The sequence below is a fragment of the Sminthopsis crassicaudata genome, chromosome 2 (assembly GCF_048593235.1).
Source record: "Sminthopsis crassicaudata isolate SCR6 chromosome 2, ASM4859323v1, whole genome shotgun sequence".
NCBI classification, from domain to species: Eukaryota; Metazoa; Chordata; class Mammalia; order Dasyuromorphia; family Dasyuridae; genus Sminthopsis; species Sminthopsis crassicaudata.
The window spans coordinates 291493061-291512366 of record NC_133618.1 but is presented as its reverse complement, the minus strand read 5'-3'; the positions used below and the strand labels follow the sequence as shown (position 1 = coordinate 291512366).

Sequence of the window (19306 nt, the reverse complement as noted above, 5' to 3'; positions counted from 1 at the left end):
AATAAGAAACTTACCTTGTTAAGGGCTACACCAGCAATCTCTTATAGCTGAAATGGGGCAGATGTTAGCTAAAGACATTCCCTTGACCTCAACTGACTCAGCCCCAGCTCTAGTGGCAGCCTCAGCTCCAAATCCACTCAGGAGTGGTACTATAGAGAGTATAATTAAGATAATTGAGGAGCAGAGTTTATTTGTAACCTGGGTACAGATTGCTTAAACTCTTGGGTGCATTAAGACGCATGTCTCCTTGGTTCTTAGAGGAAGAAAAACTAAATGTAGATAACTGGAAGCTAGTGGGACTTGAAATGAAAGAATTTCATGAAAAAAATGGGTCTCGTTCAATTTCTGCAGAGGTATTTTATATGTACAACATAGTTCAATTAGCCTTAAACTATCAAGCAAGTTGTAGGAGAAGGAAAAGTTTTAAAAATGAACAGAGGAGGAAGTGTGAGGGAAAAAAAAGAAAGATCAAGATCTTGCCCAAGGGCAAGGGGATTTAAATGAGGAATTAGGGTGTGATGACTCTGATTCTCTGGAAGAAGCTTCAACCCCACCTAGAGAGCAGATTATTGACAGGCCCACATCAACTCCACCTTCAGGGGTGGAGGAAGAAGGAGGAGGGGAAGAGGCAGAAACACAAACAGAATCACCTGTGAAGCAGCCTATGACAAGATTAGAAAAAGCATTGGTTAAAGCTAAGAGAGAAGGACAGGATATAAGTGATTTTATACATGCATATCCTGTGATTGAAGATATTGACTCTGTAGGTCAAAAAAGGAGAAGATAGACACATTTAGATTTGAATAAAATTAAAGATTTGAAAAAAGGTTGTACCCTTTATAGGGCTACATCAGCTTATGTTAAAATGTTACTAGATGATTATTTGTCTTATGAAGTCCTAACCCTGAATGATTGGAAATCCATAACAAGGACATGTCTAAAGCCTGGACAAAATTTGTTATGGCTTGCAGAGTTTCATGAATTATGTAAGAACCAAGTCAGATGCAATTTGGAAATAGGAGTTAACACACAATTCATTTTTGAGCAATTAGCTGGTGAAGGTCTGTATGGAGAGAATTCAGAACAGATTAATTATACCATGGCAGTGTATGAGCAAATTTCTAAGGCTGCAATAAAAGCTTGGGGTTCCCTCCCTGGACAGAAAGATTGGGGGGAGGCTTTCACTAAAATAGAGCAAGGTCCCACTGGGCCTCCAAATGTAGATTGACCCAGGGAAATGAGAAGTGGGGCCCAGCTTCAGTCCCCCAAGTGAGGCATGATGGCAGCCGAGGTTACATCCAGAGAAATTAAGATATGATCAATCAGCCAAAAGGCAATCAGATGGAAGAAAGGGATTGAAATTAGGAAAAATAGAGTTGTGTGCAGTAGAGACTACTGAGATACTCCCTGGAGAAGTGAAATCTGTTCCTGTTCAGCCTATGGATCCTTTGCCTCCAGGCACAGTAGGCTTGACCATTTTACCTTCTGAGAGTGCTTACAAAACAGTGTTCATCCATACGCTGATGTGGGAAACTGGAGAACGTGTAGCTAACATCCCAGTCACTAACACAGGCAGACAACATGTGATTTATCAACCAGGAGAAGTAGTAGCATCAGGCTTATTGTTATGTACTCCTAATAAGCAACCTGGTGATAGTTGCCCAGATTCTGACTCCAATGAAAAAAATCCAGGAATATATTGGACAGCAGCTATGACAGCTGACTGACCTATGCTTACTATTTATATAAATGGAATACCATTTGAAGGATTGGTAGACATGGGTGCAGATCGTACAGTTATTAGAGGTGCCAATTGGCCCAGTCACTGGCCAAAGATTAACACAGACACCTACATGTGTGGGGTAGGAGCATCAATAGCAGAAGAAGTTAGTGCTATGCCTTTGAGATGGATATTTGAAGGTGAAACAGTTTTTACTCCTTTTGTGGTTGAAAAAATCCCCATCAATCTGTGGGGAAGAGACATTTTACAGCAGATAGGATTAAAAATAAGCACTTCGGCTTTTTAGGCAGGGCTGCTATTGAAGGCCTACCTGCACTTTCACCAGTTCCTATTCAGTGGAAGACTGATTCACCAGTGTGGGTAGAACAGTGGCCCTTAAGAAGTGATAAAATTCAGGCCTTATTAGACATAGTGAAAGAACAACTTGAGCAAGGACACTTGTGGCCTTCTCTAAGTCCTTGGAATTCCCCAGTATTTGTGGTGAAAAAGAAATCTGGAAAATGGAGGATGTTTACTGATCTAAGAAGAGTAAAGGAACAGATGGAAACTATGGGAACTCTTCAGCCTGGACTTCCATCTCCTACTCAGTTGCCAAGAGAATGACCTCTTTGGATTATAGATATTAAGGATTGTTTCTATTCTATCCCTCTAGATAAGGAGGATATGAAAAGATTTACTTTTTCAGTGCCTAGTGTTAATTTAGCTGAGTCTTATAAAAGATATGAATGGACAGTTTTGCCACAGGGAATGAAAAACAGCCCTACTATGTGCCAAATGTATATTGCTGCTGCTCTTGCTCCAGTAAGAAAAGCATTTCCAAAAGTAATATTGTTAAATTATATGGATGATATTTTAGGATGTGCACCTGAGTAACAAATGTTAGAAGTATGTCTACAAAAGACCATGGAAACACTAAAGTACTACAAACTGCATATAGCTACAGAAAAAATTCAATGACATACTCCTTTTCAATGTTTAGGATATGAAGTATATCCTAAGATACTCACAGTACAAAAGCTTTCTTTAAGAACAGAGAAGTTGAACACCTTAAATGATTTCCAAAAATTAATAGGAGATATCCAATGGATGCGTTCAGTGTTAGGCTTAACTACCAATCAACTGCAACCTCTATATGACATTTTAAGGGGAGACAGTGCTTTAAATTCACCTGGCCAGCTTACAAAAGAAGCACAAGAGGCTTTGAGAGAAGTTGAACTGGCTTTATCCAATGTGGTTGAAAGAGTCACTCAAAAACCCTTGGAAATATCAGTTTTTGCTACACAAGAGGCACCCACAGCAGTCCTTCATCAAGGAGACAGTGTGATTGAGTGGGTGAACCTCCCAGCACAACCAGAACAAAGCCTTACTCCTTACCCAGTGCTTGTGGCTAGAATTTTATTAAAGGATATTAAGAGAGTAGTACAATTATCTGGGATAAGTCCTGAAAAAATATACACATTCTATACTAACGCACAAATTAATGTATGCTGTGAGACCATCCCAGAATGGCAAATTTTATTGGCCACAGCTCCAAATTTTGCACATGGGTCTCCATTAAAGATAACCTGGATACTACATAATTGGCGATGGATTGTTGAAGAAAAGGTTTCTAAGGTTGCTCTTAAAGGACCAACAATCTTTACAGACTCCTCCAAAGAAAATATTTGTGCTGTATACTCTCATGATTTAACCATAAAGAGTAGTCAGGACTCCTTTTCAGTCCACTCAACAGAATGAATTATTTGCTATCATGCTAGCTCTTACTTATTACCCAGGAGATGTAAATATAATTACTGATTCAGCCTATTCAGTAGGTGTAGTACAAAGAATTGCCACAGCCCAAATACAATTTGCAGCCTCTAATATTTATCAGCTCTTTAAGGAACTTCAAGAGCAAGAGGTGAAAGCATCCAGGCAAGATTTATATCTTGCATGTCCACTCACATAGTGGACTTCCAGGTCCTATTTTTGATGGAAATTCAAAGGCAGATAGCTTTTTAACTATGTTAGCCAGTACTCCTTTATTTCAGGAAGCCCAAGAATCTCATTCTAAATATCAGGCTGCTCGAGCTTTATGTTTACAATTTGGAATAACAAGAGAGGAAGCTAGGAGCATAGTAAAAAGTTGTACAGCTTGCCTTCCTTTCCACGCTCCTACACTCCCTCCAGAGAAGAATCCTCGTGGTTTGAGACCCAATGAAATCTGGCAAATGGATGTGATCCATTATAAATCTTTTGGTCGTCTGTCTTTTATCCACGTTGTAGTAGATACCTTTTCAGGATTCACTTTTGCAGTGCCAACGTCAAAAGAGACAGACCGAGTGGTCACTGAATTCCTTATCCAAGCATTTGCAATTATGGGTGGGCCACAAGAAATAAAAACAGATAATAGACCTGCATATTCTTCTAAACAATTTGCACACTTTTGTGTGCAGTATAAGATTTTACACACCACTGGAATACCTTTTAATCCACAAGGTCAAGCAATAGTAGAGAGAAGAAACAGAGACATTAAGACACTCCCCCAAAAACAAAAGAAAGGGGGAGCCACAGGTAACCCTAGAGAACTTCTAAATTTAGTTCTCTATACCATTAATTTTCTAATTTTTGACAAAGATGCATTGGCTCCGGCAGACAGGTTTTATAACCCACCAGAAGGGCAGTGTCCAGTGCGAGCAGCACCACTGTCCTTAGAAAATTGCCAGTTGATGTGGAGAGACCCAGAAAGTGGTGAATGGAAGGGACCAGATAGATTAATTGCCTGGGGGAGAAGGTTTGCTTGTATTTCTTCAGATGGAGAAGGAATCAGATGGGTGCCAACAAGTCATATTTGCCTTGTCCATCAGAGAGAGACAGAAAAAGAGAAAGACCTCAAAACAAAGGAAAAAATCTAAGAAACATCTGACACTGAAAAAGCATGGCTAATAAGAAGACTGTTAAAGAACTTTAAAACCAGCAGGAATCATTGGATTTCTTAACACAAGATGAGACTAATGGACAATGGACTTATGGACATGTATAAATTCTCAATTTATGATTATTTGATCATGTTATTTATTACATACTTCTAGCATGTATTATGTTACTATGTTACTATGTGTTTATGTAATTTATGTAATTATGTGTAATACCTCCCATATTGATGGATTCAAGGTCATGACCACCCTATGTTCTAAATCAAAAGAAAGGGGGAGATGTTACGTTCTTACTAAGAGCTAATGAGATAATGAGATGATAGGTTCTTACTAAGTGCTAAATTGGTACTTAACAATTCTCTTGTTCCAGACTTTAAGGGGAGTTTTACCCCTTTGAACTTCTGGGGAGGAGCTTACATGCTTAAGAGGAGCAAGTTCATTGGTTGAAGTATTTCTCCCACAAGCCCCTGAGTTATTCCATGCCCATTCACTGGGAAGATAAAAGAAGAAGTTAGAGTCTGGAAAGTGAGTTCTGGATTGGATCAAGGAGAAGATGTCCAGTGGATTTTCAAGTGAAGAGGACAGAGAAAAAGATTCACAGAGAAAAGAAACCTCCTCCCAGAGAAGGATTACAACTGAAAAACGATCAGAACTTTACATGAAGGGACACAGGGACATTGAATCTATAATACCTTCATAGAGATAGTTTTTCCAGCCCCCTCATTTTATAGGGAAGGAAACTGAGGTAATGATTTGCCAAGATCTCACAGCTACTTAATGACAAAGCCTGGACAAGATATTATCATTCTCTATTCTCAGTAGATTTTGTTTTTTTTTTTTAATACCACACCTGTTCCATTTAGAAATAATAATCAGTATACAAAGGTGAAAAGAGACAGATTAGCATTCCAGACACTGTCAGAAAGGGATGGAAGAGTTAATTTGGTTCCATACTCTCTGAACTGGTGAATCCTATCTTTGGGTCTTTTTCCCCTTCTTCAGTGCCAGACTCCTGTGAATGAGGAGGCTTGGATTATTATCCCTTCCAAGGATGAAAAAAGGGAGGTCCTGTGACTCAGTCTAACATTCCCAATTGGCCACACATCTGTCCAAAAAACTCTGAGGCAGCTCTCCATATATAAGACAGAAAGTTCCTCAGCAGTGCTGTTACTGGGTGCTCCTTAGCAAGGCCAGCTTTCTCTAAGAAGGACCAATTCCCCTCATACCAGATCCACAGAGCATCTGAGCAAAAAAATCCTTCACCCTGGCACATACCACTCTGGCTCAGGTAGGCTACTCTTAATCTATTCATACAATATTCTTAGACTATTCATGAAATACTCTTCTAATTACTTTACAAATGTATTAATCCTCAAAGACAACCTTCTAAAGGGGGAGATACTTATTATTATCATTATTATTATTATTATAGCTTTTTATTTATAAAACATATGCATGGGTAATTTTTCAACACTGACCCTTGCAAAACCTTCTGTTCCAACTTTTTTCCTCCTTCCCTCCACTCCCTCCCCTAGAAGGCAGATAGTCCAAATATGCTAAAGTATATATTAAGTCCAATATTTGTACACATTTATTTAATTGTCTTGCTGCACAAGAAAAATAGGATCTAGAAAGAAAGAAAAAACATCTGAGGAGGAAAACAAAAATGAAAGCAAACAATAATAGAAAGAGTAGATGGTCCACACTTATTTCCCACAGTTCTCAAGGAGGAGATTCTTGACAAGAAGGACCTATGCTCTAATTTATAGTTATATTTTATATTATATTAGATAATGACTTTTTATATAATATATAACAAAAAAATTTAGATTTGTGTTGTAATTTATATGTTTGTATGACCATGGATTGAGAGCCAATCTTGAAGGCAGGTATTATGTCCTTCTGAATGTTTTCATAGATATAGAGAGAGGTGGTATAATGGGCAAAAAGTTGGCTTTAAGCCAACAAGACTTGGGTTCAAGTGTGCCCCCTGAAGCCTACTGACTGTCTAACACTGGGCAAGTTACTTCTCAGTGCTCTAGAGAGACAGAAGGAAACTGAAGGAACATCAGGTCTAACTCCTTTGTTTGAGAAGAGAGAGCATGACTTGCTAGTTAGGGGAAGTAGGCTGTCATTAGAAATTAGACACCTCCCAAATCCTTTCTATTCCAATCTTAACACTGCTTTTCTGACTCCTTTCACTAGAGTAGAAAGATGTTTTCACTCAAGACTGATCGCCCAATTTATTATTATCCAGGAAAGCACTCTGTTTTTTGCTTTGAGAATATTTCTTTAGGTGTCCCCACCTGTTGAGCTGTGGCAAGAGTTAGGAAGGTATGAAGACATTGTATATCTTAGCCTATGTGCGCATGGAAAGGGAAGATAGGACTGGACTTCCTGGCCCTTGGGAAGGTTCAGAGGCTTGAAGCAGTGAGCTTGCAGTGTAGGCAATCTAATAGCCATTTCTGGCTGGGGAACAGTTATTTTGCTTATTGGGACTCCAGGAGAAACTTGAGGTGAAATTCTGTCTGTTAACTTCTTTTTGTTTGGTTCTTGAATCTTCTGCGGATAACTTTCTATGAATTCCCAGTTCCAGAATTCTTGAGATTCAACTAACTTTTTGGTCTCCATTTTGTCCAACATAAATTCCTAGGAGTAAAAAAGAAACATATCTTTCACAGGATCTCATTCATGTATAGTTTCTTCTGTGAAATCTTCCCTAGTTACTTTAGTCTATGTTCATGTTCTTCCTTTCCCTTAAAATTAAAAAAAATATATAATCTAAATCTAAAGAAAACTTTAGATCTGGATGAGATGTTAGAACATAGAACGTTAGGGATGGCAAGGACCTTAGAATACAGACTACGGCATGTTAATGTGGCGTGTTAGTAATGAAAGTGACTTTAGAATATAGGAAGTTGGAACATAGGACATAAGATATTAGAATTGTAAGGGACCTTAAAAAAATCTAGTCCAGACTTGATGTTTTGTGATGAGGCTCAGAAAGTTAAATGATTTTGTCCAAGGTGACAAATTTAAAAGTTCTAAGTGCTAAGGGTACCTATGTCTTCTAAGTTTCATTTCAATGCTTTGACTTATAACTTAATTTAGTATAATTCATTATGCAATTATTGGGTATTCAAAGAGGAAATTTAAAAAGTCTTTGTAAAGGGTAGGTGTGGGAATTGTTGAGAGTATATATGTGGGGTGGGGAGTTTTTGATACAAGCAAACACAGATAAGTATAGATATTAATTTGAGAAGGAAATAATTGGAAAATGCTTCCTATAATGAGAGCATCTGGAGATGAACCTTGAAGGAAGTGAGCTATTCTAATGAGGCAGAAGTGAGGTCACAGAAATGACAGCAAGATTTAAACTCAGGTTCTCTGATTCCCAAACCAGGTTCTTTACATGATATCAAATAAACTCTTTTTCTTTCTGCCTGACTCAGCACTCTGCTGTGGAAACACACACACACACACACACACACACACACACACACACACATCCTATCACATGCATAATGCATGCATATATAAAATACACACATGCACAAATGCATACTTGCATGCACAAAATATATATCTGCACAGTGCATGCATGCGTACATGAATATACATTGCATACACATAATGTTCATATACACACTGCACACACACACATGCGTGCATGTACCATACCCAAGCCTTTTGATATCAGCTCAAACCACTTAAAAAAAATATCCCTTTTCCACTCTATTGCTCTTTGAAGGTTCAGCTCAAATGTTTTCTCCTGAGTTAACATTAAAGTTGAGGACCCTGCATTTAATTCTTATCTCTTCTCTGGGCTAAAAGGGACGGTGGATAGAGTGTTAGACCCAGAGGCAGGAAGACCTGAGTTCAAATGTGACTTCAGATATTGTACTAGTTATATGATACTGAACAAGTCACTTAACTTTGTTTGCCTCAGTTTCCTCATCTATAAAATGAGTTCTAGAAGAACAGCCAAGAAAACCCTAAATAGGATCACAAAGAGTTGGACATGATTGAACAATAATAAAAAACCCATCAATTTTGCCATCCACAAAATTAAGTATCTATGCCTCCCTCAAAAGGTTTTTGTGAAAATCAAAGGGTGGCAACCAAATGTTTTTGGTACATTGTAAGATGTTATTATTGTTATGATTATTGATACAATTACTTCTTATCTTTCTTTGATAGGGTTCAAATAGAAAAGGTCTAAGATGCCATTATCCTGTTTTTATGCTTTTATATGTAATGTTTGTTTGGAGGATAAATGACATTTTTTCCCCCTTGCAATTAAGATCATTAAGCTGTAAACACATTACAAGTCAACAAGTATATATTCACTATCTACTATATTGTAGGCATTGTGATAAACACTGGCCATCATCCTCATTATTATTAATAACTCTCTATGTGACCTTGGACAAGTCATTTAACCTTTCTGTGTTATCAGTTTATTCATCTTTAAATGAGGCAATTGGGCTAGATATATTCTCTGTTAGATGATCCTGTGATTCCCCCCAAACTAAAATGATATCTTTTACTTCTCAACTCTCAATAGTACCCCGTTTACAATTCTTGCATGTGTATCTCTTTATATTGTACTTCTTTATATCCATGTCTTAGCTTCCTTTCTAAATTATTTGATTCTTGAAGGCAGGGGCCAAATCTTGTTTACTTTTTTTATCTCCCACAGGATTAAACAAAATGTCTAACCTATACAAATGTTTGTTGAATTGAAATGGAGCTTAATGTAAAGGGGAGGTGAAGGTGCTGTGGGAACAAGGATCCTCAGAACTTTTTGCCAAAGCTGAACTAGCCAGAGGAAGGAAAGAGAAAATACAACAATCCTATTTAGGTAGTGTCTTATGATTACAAAACATTTTATATATTGGAATCATTTGATGCTCAGAGGTTCCCAATGAGAACAATCTTTGGCTTTTCAATGTAATTTTCTTTATGATATTTTATGAGGATTCTCTCTTTGGTCTCTTCAGAGATTGTGAGAACTCTTTCTCTAGAGCTTGGGCCCTTTCCAATGTCCCTGCTTTGCCTCCTTTTGGGGATCTATTATATATGTCTATGGCCTCATTAACATTCTTCCAGGAAGTACAAAGATACTAAGATATGATTTATGTACCTGAGGTGCTTTTAATTGCATATTAGATATGGGTCAACACGGGGCTGCATCATGTGGGTGACTGATGGATGGTGGGGAACTTTGCAGGCTGTCACAGTCTGAAGACAGTTGCAAAGTTTCCCTTTATATATAACTTTCAGGTTTATCAAACATGTGCTTTACTCAAAACAAACTGATGAGACAGCAATATGAGCTTTCTAATCCTAATTTTACAAATGAGAAAACTGAGGCTGCAAGAGAAGTGGCTGGTTGTTCAAACCCGTTTAACCTGGCTTTTTGAATTTAGAAGTCCACTCTTTTTACCCTACTACTCTGCCCAAAGACAAAGAGCATCTCACTCACCTGAATCATTTCCAATTTGCAACCCAAGTCCAAATGCGTCAGAGGGCCATAGTGTTGGATTTGGCACTGCTGTGCCAGGTTGGTGATGACTGTCAGTGTGCTCCCTAGATCCTGGTCCTGTGGAGAGGGGGAAGCATTTGTAATACCTGAATGCAAAAGGTGACTCTCCTAGATTGTGTTTTCAAATGATCACCATACTATAGCACTTTATAGATTATAAAACTCATCATCACAATTAACTTCATGGATTAGATAGTACAAGTATCGTTATCTCCATTTTACATATGAGGAAACTGAGGGTGGAGAGAGAAAGTGATTTGTTCAAAGTCACACAATTTTAGTGTCAGAGCCAAGCTTCTTTTCACTGCTCTTGCCTCCTTATGAGAGCAGGAAGATAAAGCATTGTGTCTACAGAAATGATGGAGAAAACATGATTTTCCTGGGATGATGAAGACCCATTTCTATGCATGACAATGGAGCTCTGAGCCACATCCCTTTTCTGGGGACAGTAGAAAAAACATTAGATTTGGAGTTAGCAGTGCTAATCCTGGCTTAGCTTTCTGCTGGGTAGTGGCTTGGTAAGGCCATCCCCAACTCTGGCTCCATCTGTAAAATGAGAAGGTTGGACTAGCTATCTCTGAGGTTCCTTCCCACTCTAATGAACCAGATGTGCATCCTCAGGATAGAGTGCTTGAGTCAGCTTTCTAAACTTTCTGTTCTCATGACATTGCTCTTCAATTCCCAAGCCTTCACTGGCTTTCCATTGCCCGTGGAATCTGATTTTGGCATTTGGTCTCTACAATCAAGTGCCAACCAGATCTTCTCTCTGCTATCCTTCAAATGTACACATTTATATAAGATGTCTCCAGGTTTAAGCTACTGAAACTTAAAACTGCATTAGGACTTTTGGAACATCCTGAATGGTATTTTGATGCTTATAAAGCATGTCACATATTTGGTTATCTCATTTGGTCTTGACAATATCCTTTGATATAAGTTCTATGGGTTTATTGATCTCATTTTACATGGAAGTGTGAAATTAAGTTCCTTTAGGTTTTTGACCGGTCATAAATATACGTGAAAAATTGGAAATGTGGGGAAGAAGAGACGGCAGCTAAATAGCATGGTAAATAGAGTGATAGATAGTCTTGGAGTTAGGAGTTCCTGAATTCAAACCCAGTCTTAGATACTTTCTGTGTAACCCTAGGCAAGTCACTTAACCCTATTTGCCTCAGTTCCTCATATTTAAAATAAGTTGGAAAAGCAAATGGCAAACCACTCTAGTAAGCTTTGCCATAAAAGCCCAAATATGATCATAGAAAGTCATGAAAAGACTGAATAACTGAAACAACTCACTAACAAATAGAAGAGACAATGAATAACCTTTCACCTCAGCTGTTTTTTTTTTTTTGTATGTGAATCTTACATGTACAAACAGAAGAAGTTTAGAGTTAGAAAACAGGACACCCTATGCCCCAAAGCTATTTGGTAGTCATTAGAGAAAGCTGTTGTTATTATTATTGTTATTTGTCCTTTTTGATGAGGACCAATGACATCATGAAATTGATGTCTTGACCTGTTCAAGAATTGGATGAGTGGGACAGAGGTGCCTAAAGTTATGGTCCTTACTCTCTCCTTCAGATTTGTTGAAGTCCAGTGGCAGGACAAAGGTCAGATGACTGATGATGACCTTGGGTGAAGTTCCTCATCTGTAAAATAGAGCTGGAGAAGGAAATGGCCTTTCCTAGGTTTCAGTTTGTCTGGGGTCGGGCTCATTCAATGACTAAAGACTGAATAAGACTTGATAAAAGATCACAGAGATATCAATCTGGGAGAGGATGACCCTTTGGGTTTCTGTACAGAACCCAAAACAATTGCTATTTACACTCATTCTAAACCATCAGAACTTAAACAATGAGCCATAGTGGCTTGGGTTGGGACTATTTTTGGCCATTCAATGAAAGCCAGAGTAGTTTTAAGATAGAATCAAATAGCTCCATAATGAACTTTTAAAAATGTTTTTCCAGTTATATTTCAAGAAATCAAAAATAAAGAGCCCTTGTATGGATAATGGAAATCTTGGTTTCAGAGACTCAGAGTAGGAGACACAGAACTACTACTAAGGGAAATGAGGTCTCTGACAGACACTTGGGCATCATAGCTAGGAAGCCATGATGAGGGTATTAGCTAGCATGAGGATCCTGCTCTCTGTCATTAAGAACTTGGTCCTTGGGATAAAGAAACACCCCCCCCACACACACACTAGAAGTGAAATGCCTTCTAGCTAAGAGCCTAGAAATAGGCAGGTGCTTTCATAGAGAAAAGAAAAGTCAATAAAGATTTTTTCCTTAGTATTGTATCTGGGATTACAATGGTGGGAAGGGTGTAAAACAACTTATAAAAATGTGTTGAAGGAAAAACATAACGCAGAGCTCATTCTTTTCATGACAACCAACAACTTCAAATGAAGCCAGAACTGAAAATTGAGAAAAGCTCCATAATAATCCAAGATGGGGTGAGAGTGCCAATGTGGCAGAAACTGAATGTCCATCAAAGTGGTTTTCAGTAAAACTATGTCTGAAAGTGATTGTGCAACCACTGAAGGCAGTGAACAGATGATCATAGGAGATAAAATAGATAGTTTTGATCACATAAATTTAAAAGTTTTGTGCAAATAAAACCAATGTGGTTGGAATCAGATGGAAAAAAATTATAGCAAATTTATGTGATTAGGGTCTAATATCCAAAATATAGGAATCAGATTAAAATGTAATTACAAAATCATTTACCAATAGGTAACTGGCCAAAGAATTTGAACAGTTCTTCAAAAGAAGAAAAGCAAGCTATTAATAACCATCTAAAATGCTCCAAATCCCTAATAATAAGAGAAATGTAAATGTTAACAGCTCAGAAGTTCCACTTTATACCTGTCAGATTGACAAAGATGAAAAAAAGGAAAATGACGATTTTTGGAAAATCTGTGGAAGGATAGACATGCTAATGGATTATCAGTTAATCATTCTGAATTGTGAATTAATCATTTTGAAAAGCAATTTGGTAAGATGTGCATATCTTTTGATAAAGTGATAGCATCATTGGGCCTATACTATAAAGATCAAATAAAGAGGGAAAATGTTCATGATATTCTTTTTTGTTCCGGAATAAAAGAAACTGCAAACAATATGAGTGTCCATCAAATTGGGAATGACTAAACAAATTATGGGATATGAATATAATGAAATATTAGTGGATTGTAAATAATGAAAAGAACAGATTCAGATAGAACCAAGGGGGTTTGTATGGTGAGTGAAATGGCAGAATCAAGAGGACAGTTTATCAATAACTATAACATTGTCATGAAAAACCATTGACTTCTTGATGGCCAATCATGAACTCCAGAAAGACTTATGATAAATATGCTGCCCGACTGTGGCAGAGAGGGGTTGAATAAGACATACATTATAAACACTTTATTTTAACACATTTGTTTTAAGAGAGGCTTTTAATTTGGGGCAGGCCTGATGGAGTATAGAACAAAGAAAGAAGCATCAATGACACATTTTAAAAAATACACAGAAGAAAAAAGTACATTCAGAAGAGGACCTTGACATGTGGGGCAAATTGGATAAACTTGATAGATACAGTTCCACCCCAGATTGTGGCCTCTCATTGAATTTTTAGCAAAATTCTTTACATTGACAAAATCATCATAACTCCACAGGTACTGAATCCAATCAGAAAGCCAAGATATGACGTCAACTCCCAAAGATTATATATCCCTTATAAAAGAACTTATTTGTACCTCACTAATTTACTAATCTTCTCTAGGGATTTAGCCCTCTACTTACTGCCATAATCCCCCACCTACCATATCTTAATGGTATTTCTCCCAATGGCATCTTTCTCCTTTAATGACATCTTCTCCCTAGTTAATTGAGGGTTCCATCTAGGGAACTTGTTTTTCCCCTTGTTAATTGCTAAGCCCCCCGTTTTTGTTTTTTTTTTTTTTTTTTTTGCTAAAAACTCTTATAGATTCCACCAGCTCTTAGCAGCATAATAAAAATTTTTGCCCCTTGATTTGGAGAATTGGTTGTTAAATTGCCTATAAATTCTTCTGAGACATCTTGTGATACCTGTCTGTAAGCCTAATATATTTTTGGGGTCCAACAACCCCAGACTCCAATATTTGGTGGCCTATAGGTAGTCTTGAAACCCCAATCAATTTGGTGGTGAACCCCATCAGAGGGCTAATGTTATGGTGGAAAATATTCCAGGGCTCAATACAGGAGACTAGCATTTGAATCTTATGAAGCCTAGGTGGGTGATCACCATGGACAAGAGTACTGTTTCTTTGAGTTTCAATTTTTTTTTGCTATAAAATGGGAATAGAATAAAATTTTCACTATGTATCTCATATAGGATTGGTCAGAGAAAAGTACTTTAGAAATGCAATCTATTTTATGAGTAACCCACAGACTTCATAAACTTACTTCATCTTTTAAGATACTTTTCTTCAAATGTTCATCCATTTTCATCTTACTGTTTTTTCCCTTAACCTCATCAAATTTCTTTTGCAATGTTGAAAGCGCAGTATTCAGAGCCTAGGATATGCAAATGAGAATAGGTTCAATCCTAAAAACATATAAAAGTTAGACAAAGTGTTTAGCATCTACCAAAAAATCTTTAGTTCCAACCTCTAGGAATCTCTTCTTCACATTTCAGCTTTTATATAAAGGCTTGACTCAATTGTTTTTATTTTCATTAAGCTTTCCTGATTCTCTTCAGTCACATACAGTAGAATCATATAGCTCCAGCCAGGGTGGGAAGGGATTTCAAACAGAGATCATTTAGTTCAACCTGTAGTTTAATTGTAATCCCCTCCGCAAATCCATTGCAAATCATGGCCAACCCTTTGTCTGAAGATGTTTAGGTCATAAGAGAAAGGTTCTAATTGTAAAATAATAGAGTTTGCTTATGTTGGGTTCAAATATATCTTTCTGTAATTTCTTCCTATTGAGCACAATTTTGCCCTCTGGTTCTACAGAACAGATTTAATGTGATCTCTATATTTTTCCTAGTCTTTTGCTTATATCCCCCTAAAGTTATACATAGATACTACCTCTCTCTGTTTCTGTCTCTGTCTCCCCTCATTAAATAATACATCTATTTAACTATTTATTAATTTATTTAATTGTTCACTTATTTATTCATTCATCCATATATCAATTAATTATCTATTCATTTATCTATCAATCCATCAATCCATTCATCTCTCCCTCTCCCTCTCCCTCTCCCTTCCTTCCCCCCTCATTTCTCTCCCTCTGAGTTTTCTATCCTATTAGTATTGTGGCCTAGTTGATAGAAATGGAATTTGGAATTAGGAAGGTCTGATTCAAATCACTATTATTTCTGACACATATTAACTTTTGACACAAAATCTTGGTGCCCCAGGCAACATTCTAAGACTGTAAATTGTAAAGTTGATGCTGATCTGTTTGTGCCAGAGAGAATATCCTCACTAGGAGTTCCTTATACTTGAGAAATCACAGAATTGGCCCCCTCACCATCATCCGACCCATATTAGAAGGGTCTTGGATAGGGTTCATCTCAGAACATTTAGCATAGCAACACATATATTGGGTGCTGAGTAGATGTTTTTTGAATAGTTTTAGTCTATTCAATAGAATAGAATTTTATTGAAAAGAATTAAAACTCTTACTGCCAGCCTGTGTGTTGGTTAAGTTTCCTCAACCTTTCTAGGGTATCATATCTAGGCTCAGGCATGACAAAAAGAAGTGGTTCTGGTCAATTATTTACATAGAATTATCATTTAATGCATGTTTTCTCTCCAGGCTTGGCCCTATGCATGGAAATTGAAGGTAGCCACATCAATTGACTTCGGGAATATGGGAAAACTTCCTCCAATCTTAAGTTATTTCCCCCCTTCCATCTTCTGAAATGTTGTCTACTAGCATAAACATGGTATGTGGAATTGAAGGATGAATCCTAGCCTTGGGGTTAGAATTTTTGTTCAGTCATATCTGATTCTTCACGACTCCCATGAATCACATAGCACACCAGGCTCTCTTGTTCTCCACTATCTCCCAAAATCTGTCCAACCTCATGCCCTTTTTGGAGCTAGAATACTTGGGCTCAAGTACTGTCTTTGCTACTAATTTTCTTTATAGCTTTGTGTCTTCTTTTTCTTCTTCTTATATTTTTTTAATTAACCTGACATGAGAGAAGCCATTAAATGTAGTGAATAAAGACTCAGGCTTGGAGCCAGAGATATCCTATTTAAATAACCCCTGACACATAGTAGTTTTGTGAACCTAGTTGTCATGAAATCTATGAGTACCCCCACGAAACCTCCCTAAGACTATAAACTAAAAGGCAATCTGACATTCTGCATTGATAGAGGGAGTTTCCTTTCTTGGAATTTTTTGTACCAATGAAATCACTTCCCTGATGCAAGATATAATATATACAAAGTGCTTGCAAACTTAAGAGAACTATATAAAGAGAACCAGTTTTACTACTACTAACTACAACTACAACAACTACAACAACAACCACCACTACAACAACTACTACAACAACTACAATTAACAACATCACCTACTACTACTATAATTACAACTAACTACAACTACTACAATTACAATTAACAACATCTACTACTACAATTACAACTAATTACAATTACTTCTACAACTACAACTAATTACAACTACAACTACTACTACAACTACAATAAATTACAATAACAACTACTACTACAATTACTACTACAACTACTACTAGAATTACAACAACAACTACTACTACTACAAGGTTTTGAGTCTGTTTCTCTACTATCAATTAGCATCATTTCTGTGGGCTTTTATTTCCTTATCTATAAAATGAGGTTAAGTTAGATACTTTTAAAGTACTCTTTCCATGAATGTGCTGGTAAATGTTTAACAACTAGCCACATTCTTTTTTTTTTTTTTTTAAACCTTTTACTTTGCAGTATCTAAATTATTATTTTCTCTATCACTCCTGAAGCCTAGGCAATCAACAAAACAATAAATAAAACTCTGGTTTATCCATTTCTCACTGTAAATGCTTCCAATGAAGATTTAACAACCAACTCTTCAACTGGTTTGAACTGGTTTGGCTCCAGTACCTCCCCTAATATTATTCTAACTCATAAAAAGTTCCTTCTAGCCCTATTCCTTTAGTTCTCTCTCTTTTTTTTTTTTTCTGAAGATGACATTTAGTTCTAAATTCCATTATCTCACTAAAGAATGGAGAAGATTATCATAATGGAGCCCAGGCTTTCTTCCAGCAACTAGAATTCACACTTTCTTTTAAATATCCTGGCTTTAGTTAAACTGTTTTACTTCACTGGGTTTCAGTGTCTCATCTGTACAACAATAGTCTCTAAAGGTGCCTTCTAGCTCTAGGTCTAATGAACTATGAAAACTTTCAGACAAGGTATTCAAAGCAATACACTTGATACCTCACATCTATTCATAGTCAATGGGGATAGGGGAATGGAGGGTAAGTATTGGGTCACTTTCTAACTAGCCTAACTCATTGGAAATAATATGCCCAGGACTCTGCTTGTCATATCAGGATGACATTACCAGTGTATTGTTGGTATGTTCCAGGTGTAAAACTTCAAGATTTTTCTGTATTTTCTTGTAAGCATCTGAGAGCTTGGACACTTGATTTGTTAAGTTCTTGTTGGTTTTGGAGATCATCGCATAGTGTTCTATGATTTTCTTTATAGAAGAGTTCAAATCCCAGCTTCTATAGGCTGCATTAGGACAGAGAATCAAAGATTCTATCAGATAAAGGAATCATTTTAATGGTGAAAGAAGTGCAAGCCCTATTCTAGTTCCACAAAAGGCCTGATGTTTACCTACCATTGTACTTTGTCTCATTTTGTTTCTTCTGCCTGAAATGCCCAAGTTCCCTCCTTTCTTTCTCTACTTGGGTAAATCTAATATTTCTTTCAAGACCATTGAATGCCATCCCAATTCTGAAACTTGTCCTGGCTTTCCAAGAGTAGAAAAATCACTGGGGAAAAAATTAGAAGCCCAGAACTCAAATCATAAATTCAATATTTCTTTTGAGGCAGGTCATATAACTTGCCTTCAGTATCAATTATTTTCCAATTTCCCAATGATTTCATCCTTCCCTTACCCCTTGTGAATTAACACCACTCTTATAACCTAGGGACAGCTAGGTAGTGCAATGGATAGAGTACCAGGTCTAGAGTCAGAAAGACTGTGGTATGGCTTGCCATTTCTTTCTCTAGCTCATTTTACAGATAAGGCAATTGAAGCAAAGAATCACTTTGCTAACCCAAGTCACTCGCCTTGGGTTATGTAGCTTAATAAGTTTCTGAAGCCAGATTTTTTTTTTAAAAGAAGTTACAGATCTTTCAAGGAAGACCTTTTTTAAAAATAGCTTTTTATTTTTCCAAATACATGCAAAGATAGTTTTCATTACTCACTTTTGCAAAAATGTGGCCAGAACTCAGGAAAATGAATCTTTCTGATTCCAAGCTCAGTGCTCTATTCATCACCTAGTTCTCTCTGCCTGGTATATAGTAGTCACTATATGAATAAAAGCTATAAGTATTAGTATAGGTCTAGGAATCATGAGAACTGTGTTCTAATTCTAGCTGTGCTACTGGTTGGTTTCATGACCTTAGCCAAGTGGCTTAGCTCCACTGAGCCTCAGCTTTATCATTGAATTAGGTGGTCTCTGGGGCGTCTCTGTGAATTGTTGAGATCATTAATTTTATTATTCTATCTATGACAGGCTATGTTAGATGATTTCATACATTCTTCACTTTGGTTTCCTAGGATGGCAACAATATGTGGGTTAGATGTACATTTGGGGAAAAACAAACAATTCTCTTTTAAAAATTCTTCTATTATGTTGGGAAGAGTGGAAGAATTCTTCTCTCATTAAAACTTTCCTAGTACTCTCTCTTTGGAAATATGTTTAAGCATCAGGCTTCTAACCTCTCAGTCAGAATATTATGATGTTTTATTTCCTATTCAAGGTTAAATGTTATTAAATTTACAGGACAGACATATTCTTTCTCTTGGGCTCTGACCATAAAGGCATTATTAGGGATTACTTGAAAACTGTTAAGCTTTT

General features: G+C 37.0%; 2 protein-coding genes across 3 annotated transcripts in view; one reads left to right on the top strand and one right to left on the bottom strand.

Moving 5' to 3' along the window:
* ASB2 (ankyrin repeat and SOCS box containing 2) overlaps positions 1–19306 on the top strand; it is a 259403-nt gene that overhangs the window by 61814 nt on the left and 178283 nt on the right. The gene's annotated exons all lie outside the window — the stretch shown is intronic.
* Positions 6883–19306, bottom strand: part of CCDC197 (coiled-coil domain containing 197) — a 35030-nt gene continuing 22606 nt past the window's right edge. For both annotated transcript variants that reach the window (XM_074285117.1, XM_074285116.1), the window contains exons 6-9: positions 17776–17948; positions 14635–14745; positions 10145–10261; positions 6883–7305 (exon numbers count right to left, since the gene is read on the bottom strand). In XM_074285117.1, the coding sequence (XP_074141218.1) occupies positions 6949–7305; positions 10145–10261; positions 14635–14745; positions 17776–17948 (758 nt within the window). In that variant the 3' untranslated portion in view covers positions 6883–6948. The remainder of the gene's footprint in view (positions 7306–10144; positions 10262–14634; positions 14746–17775; positions 17949–19306) is intronic.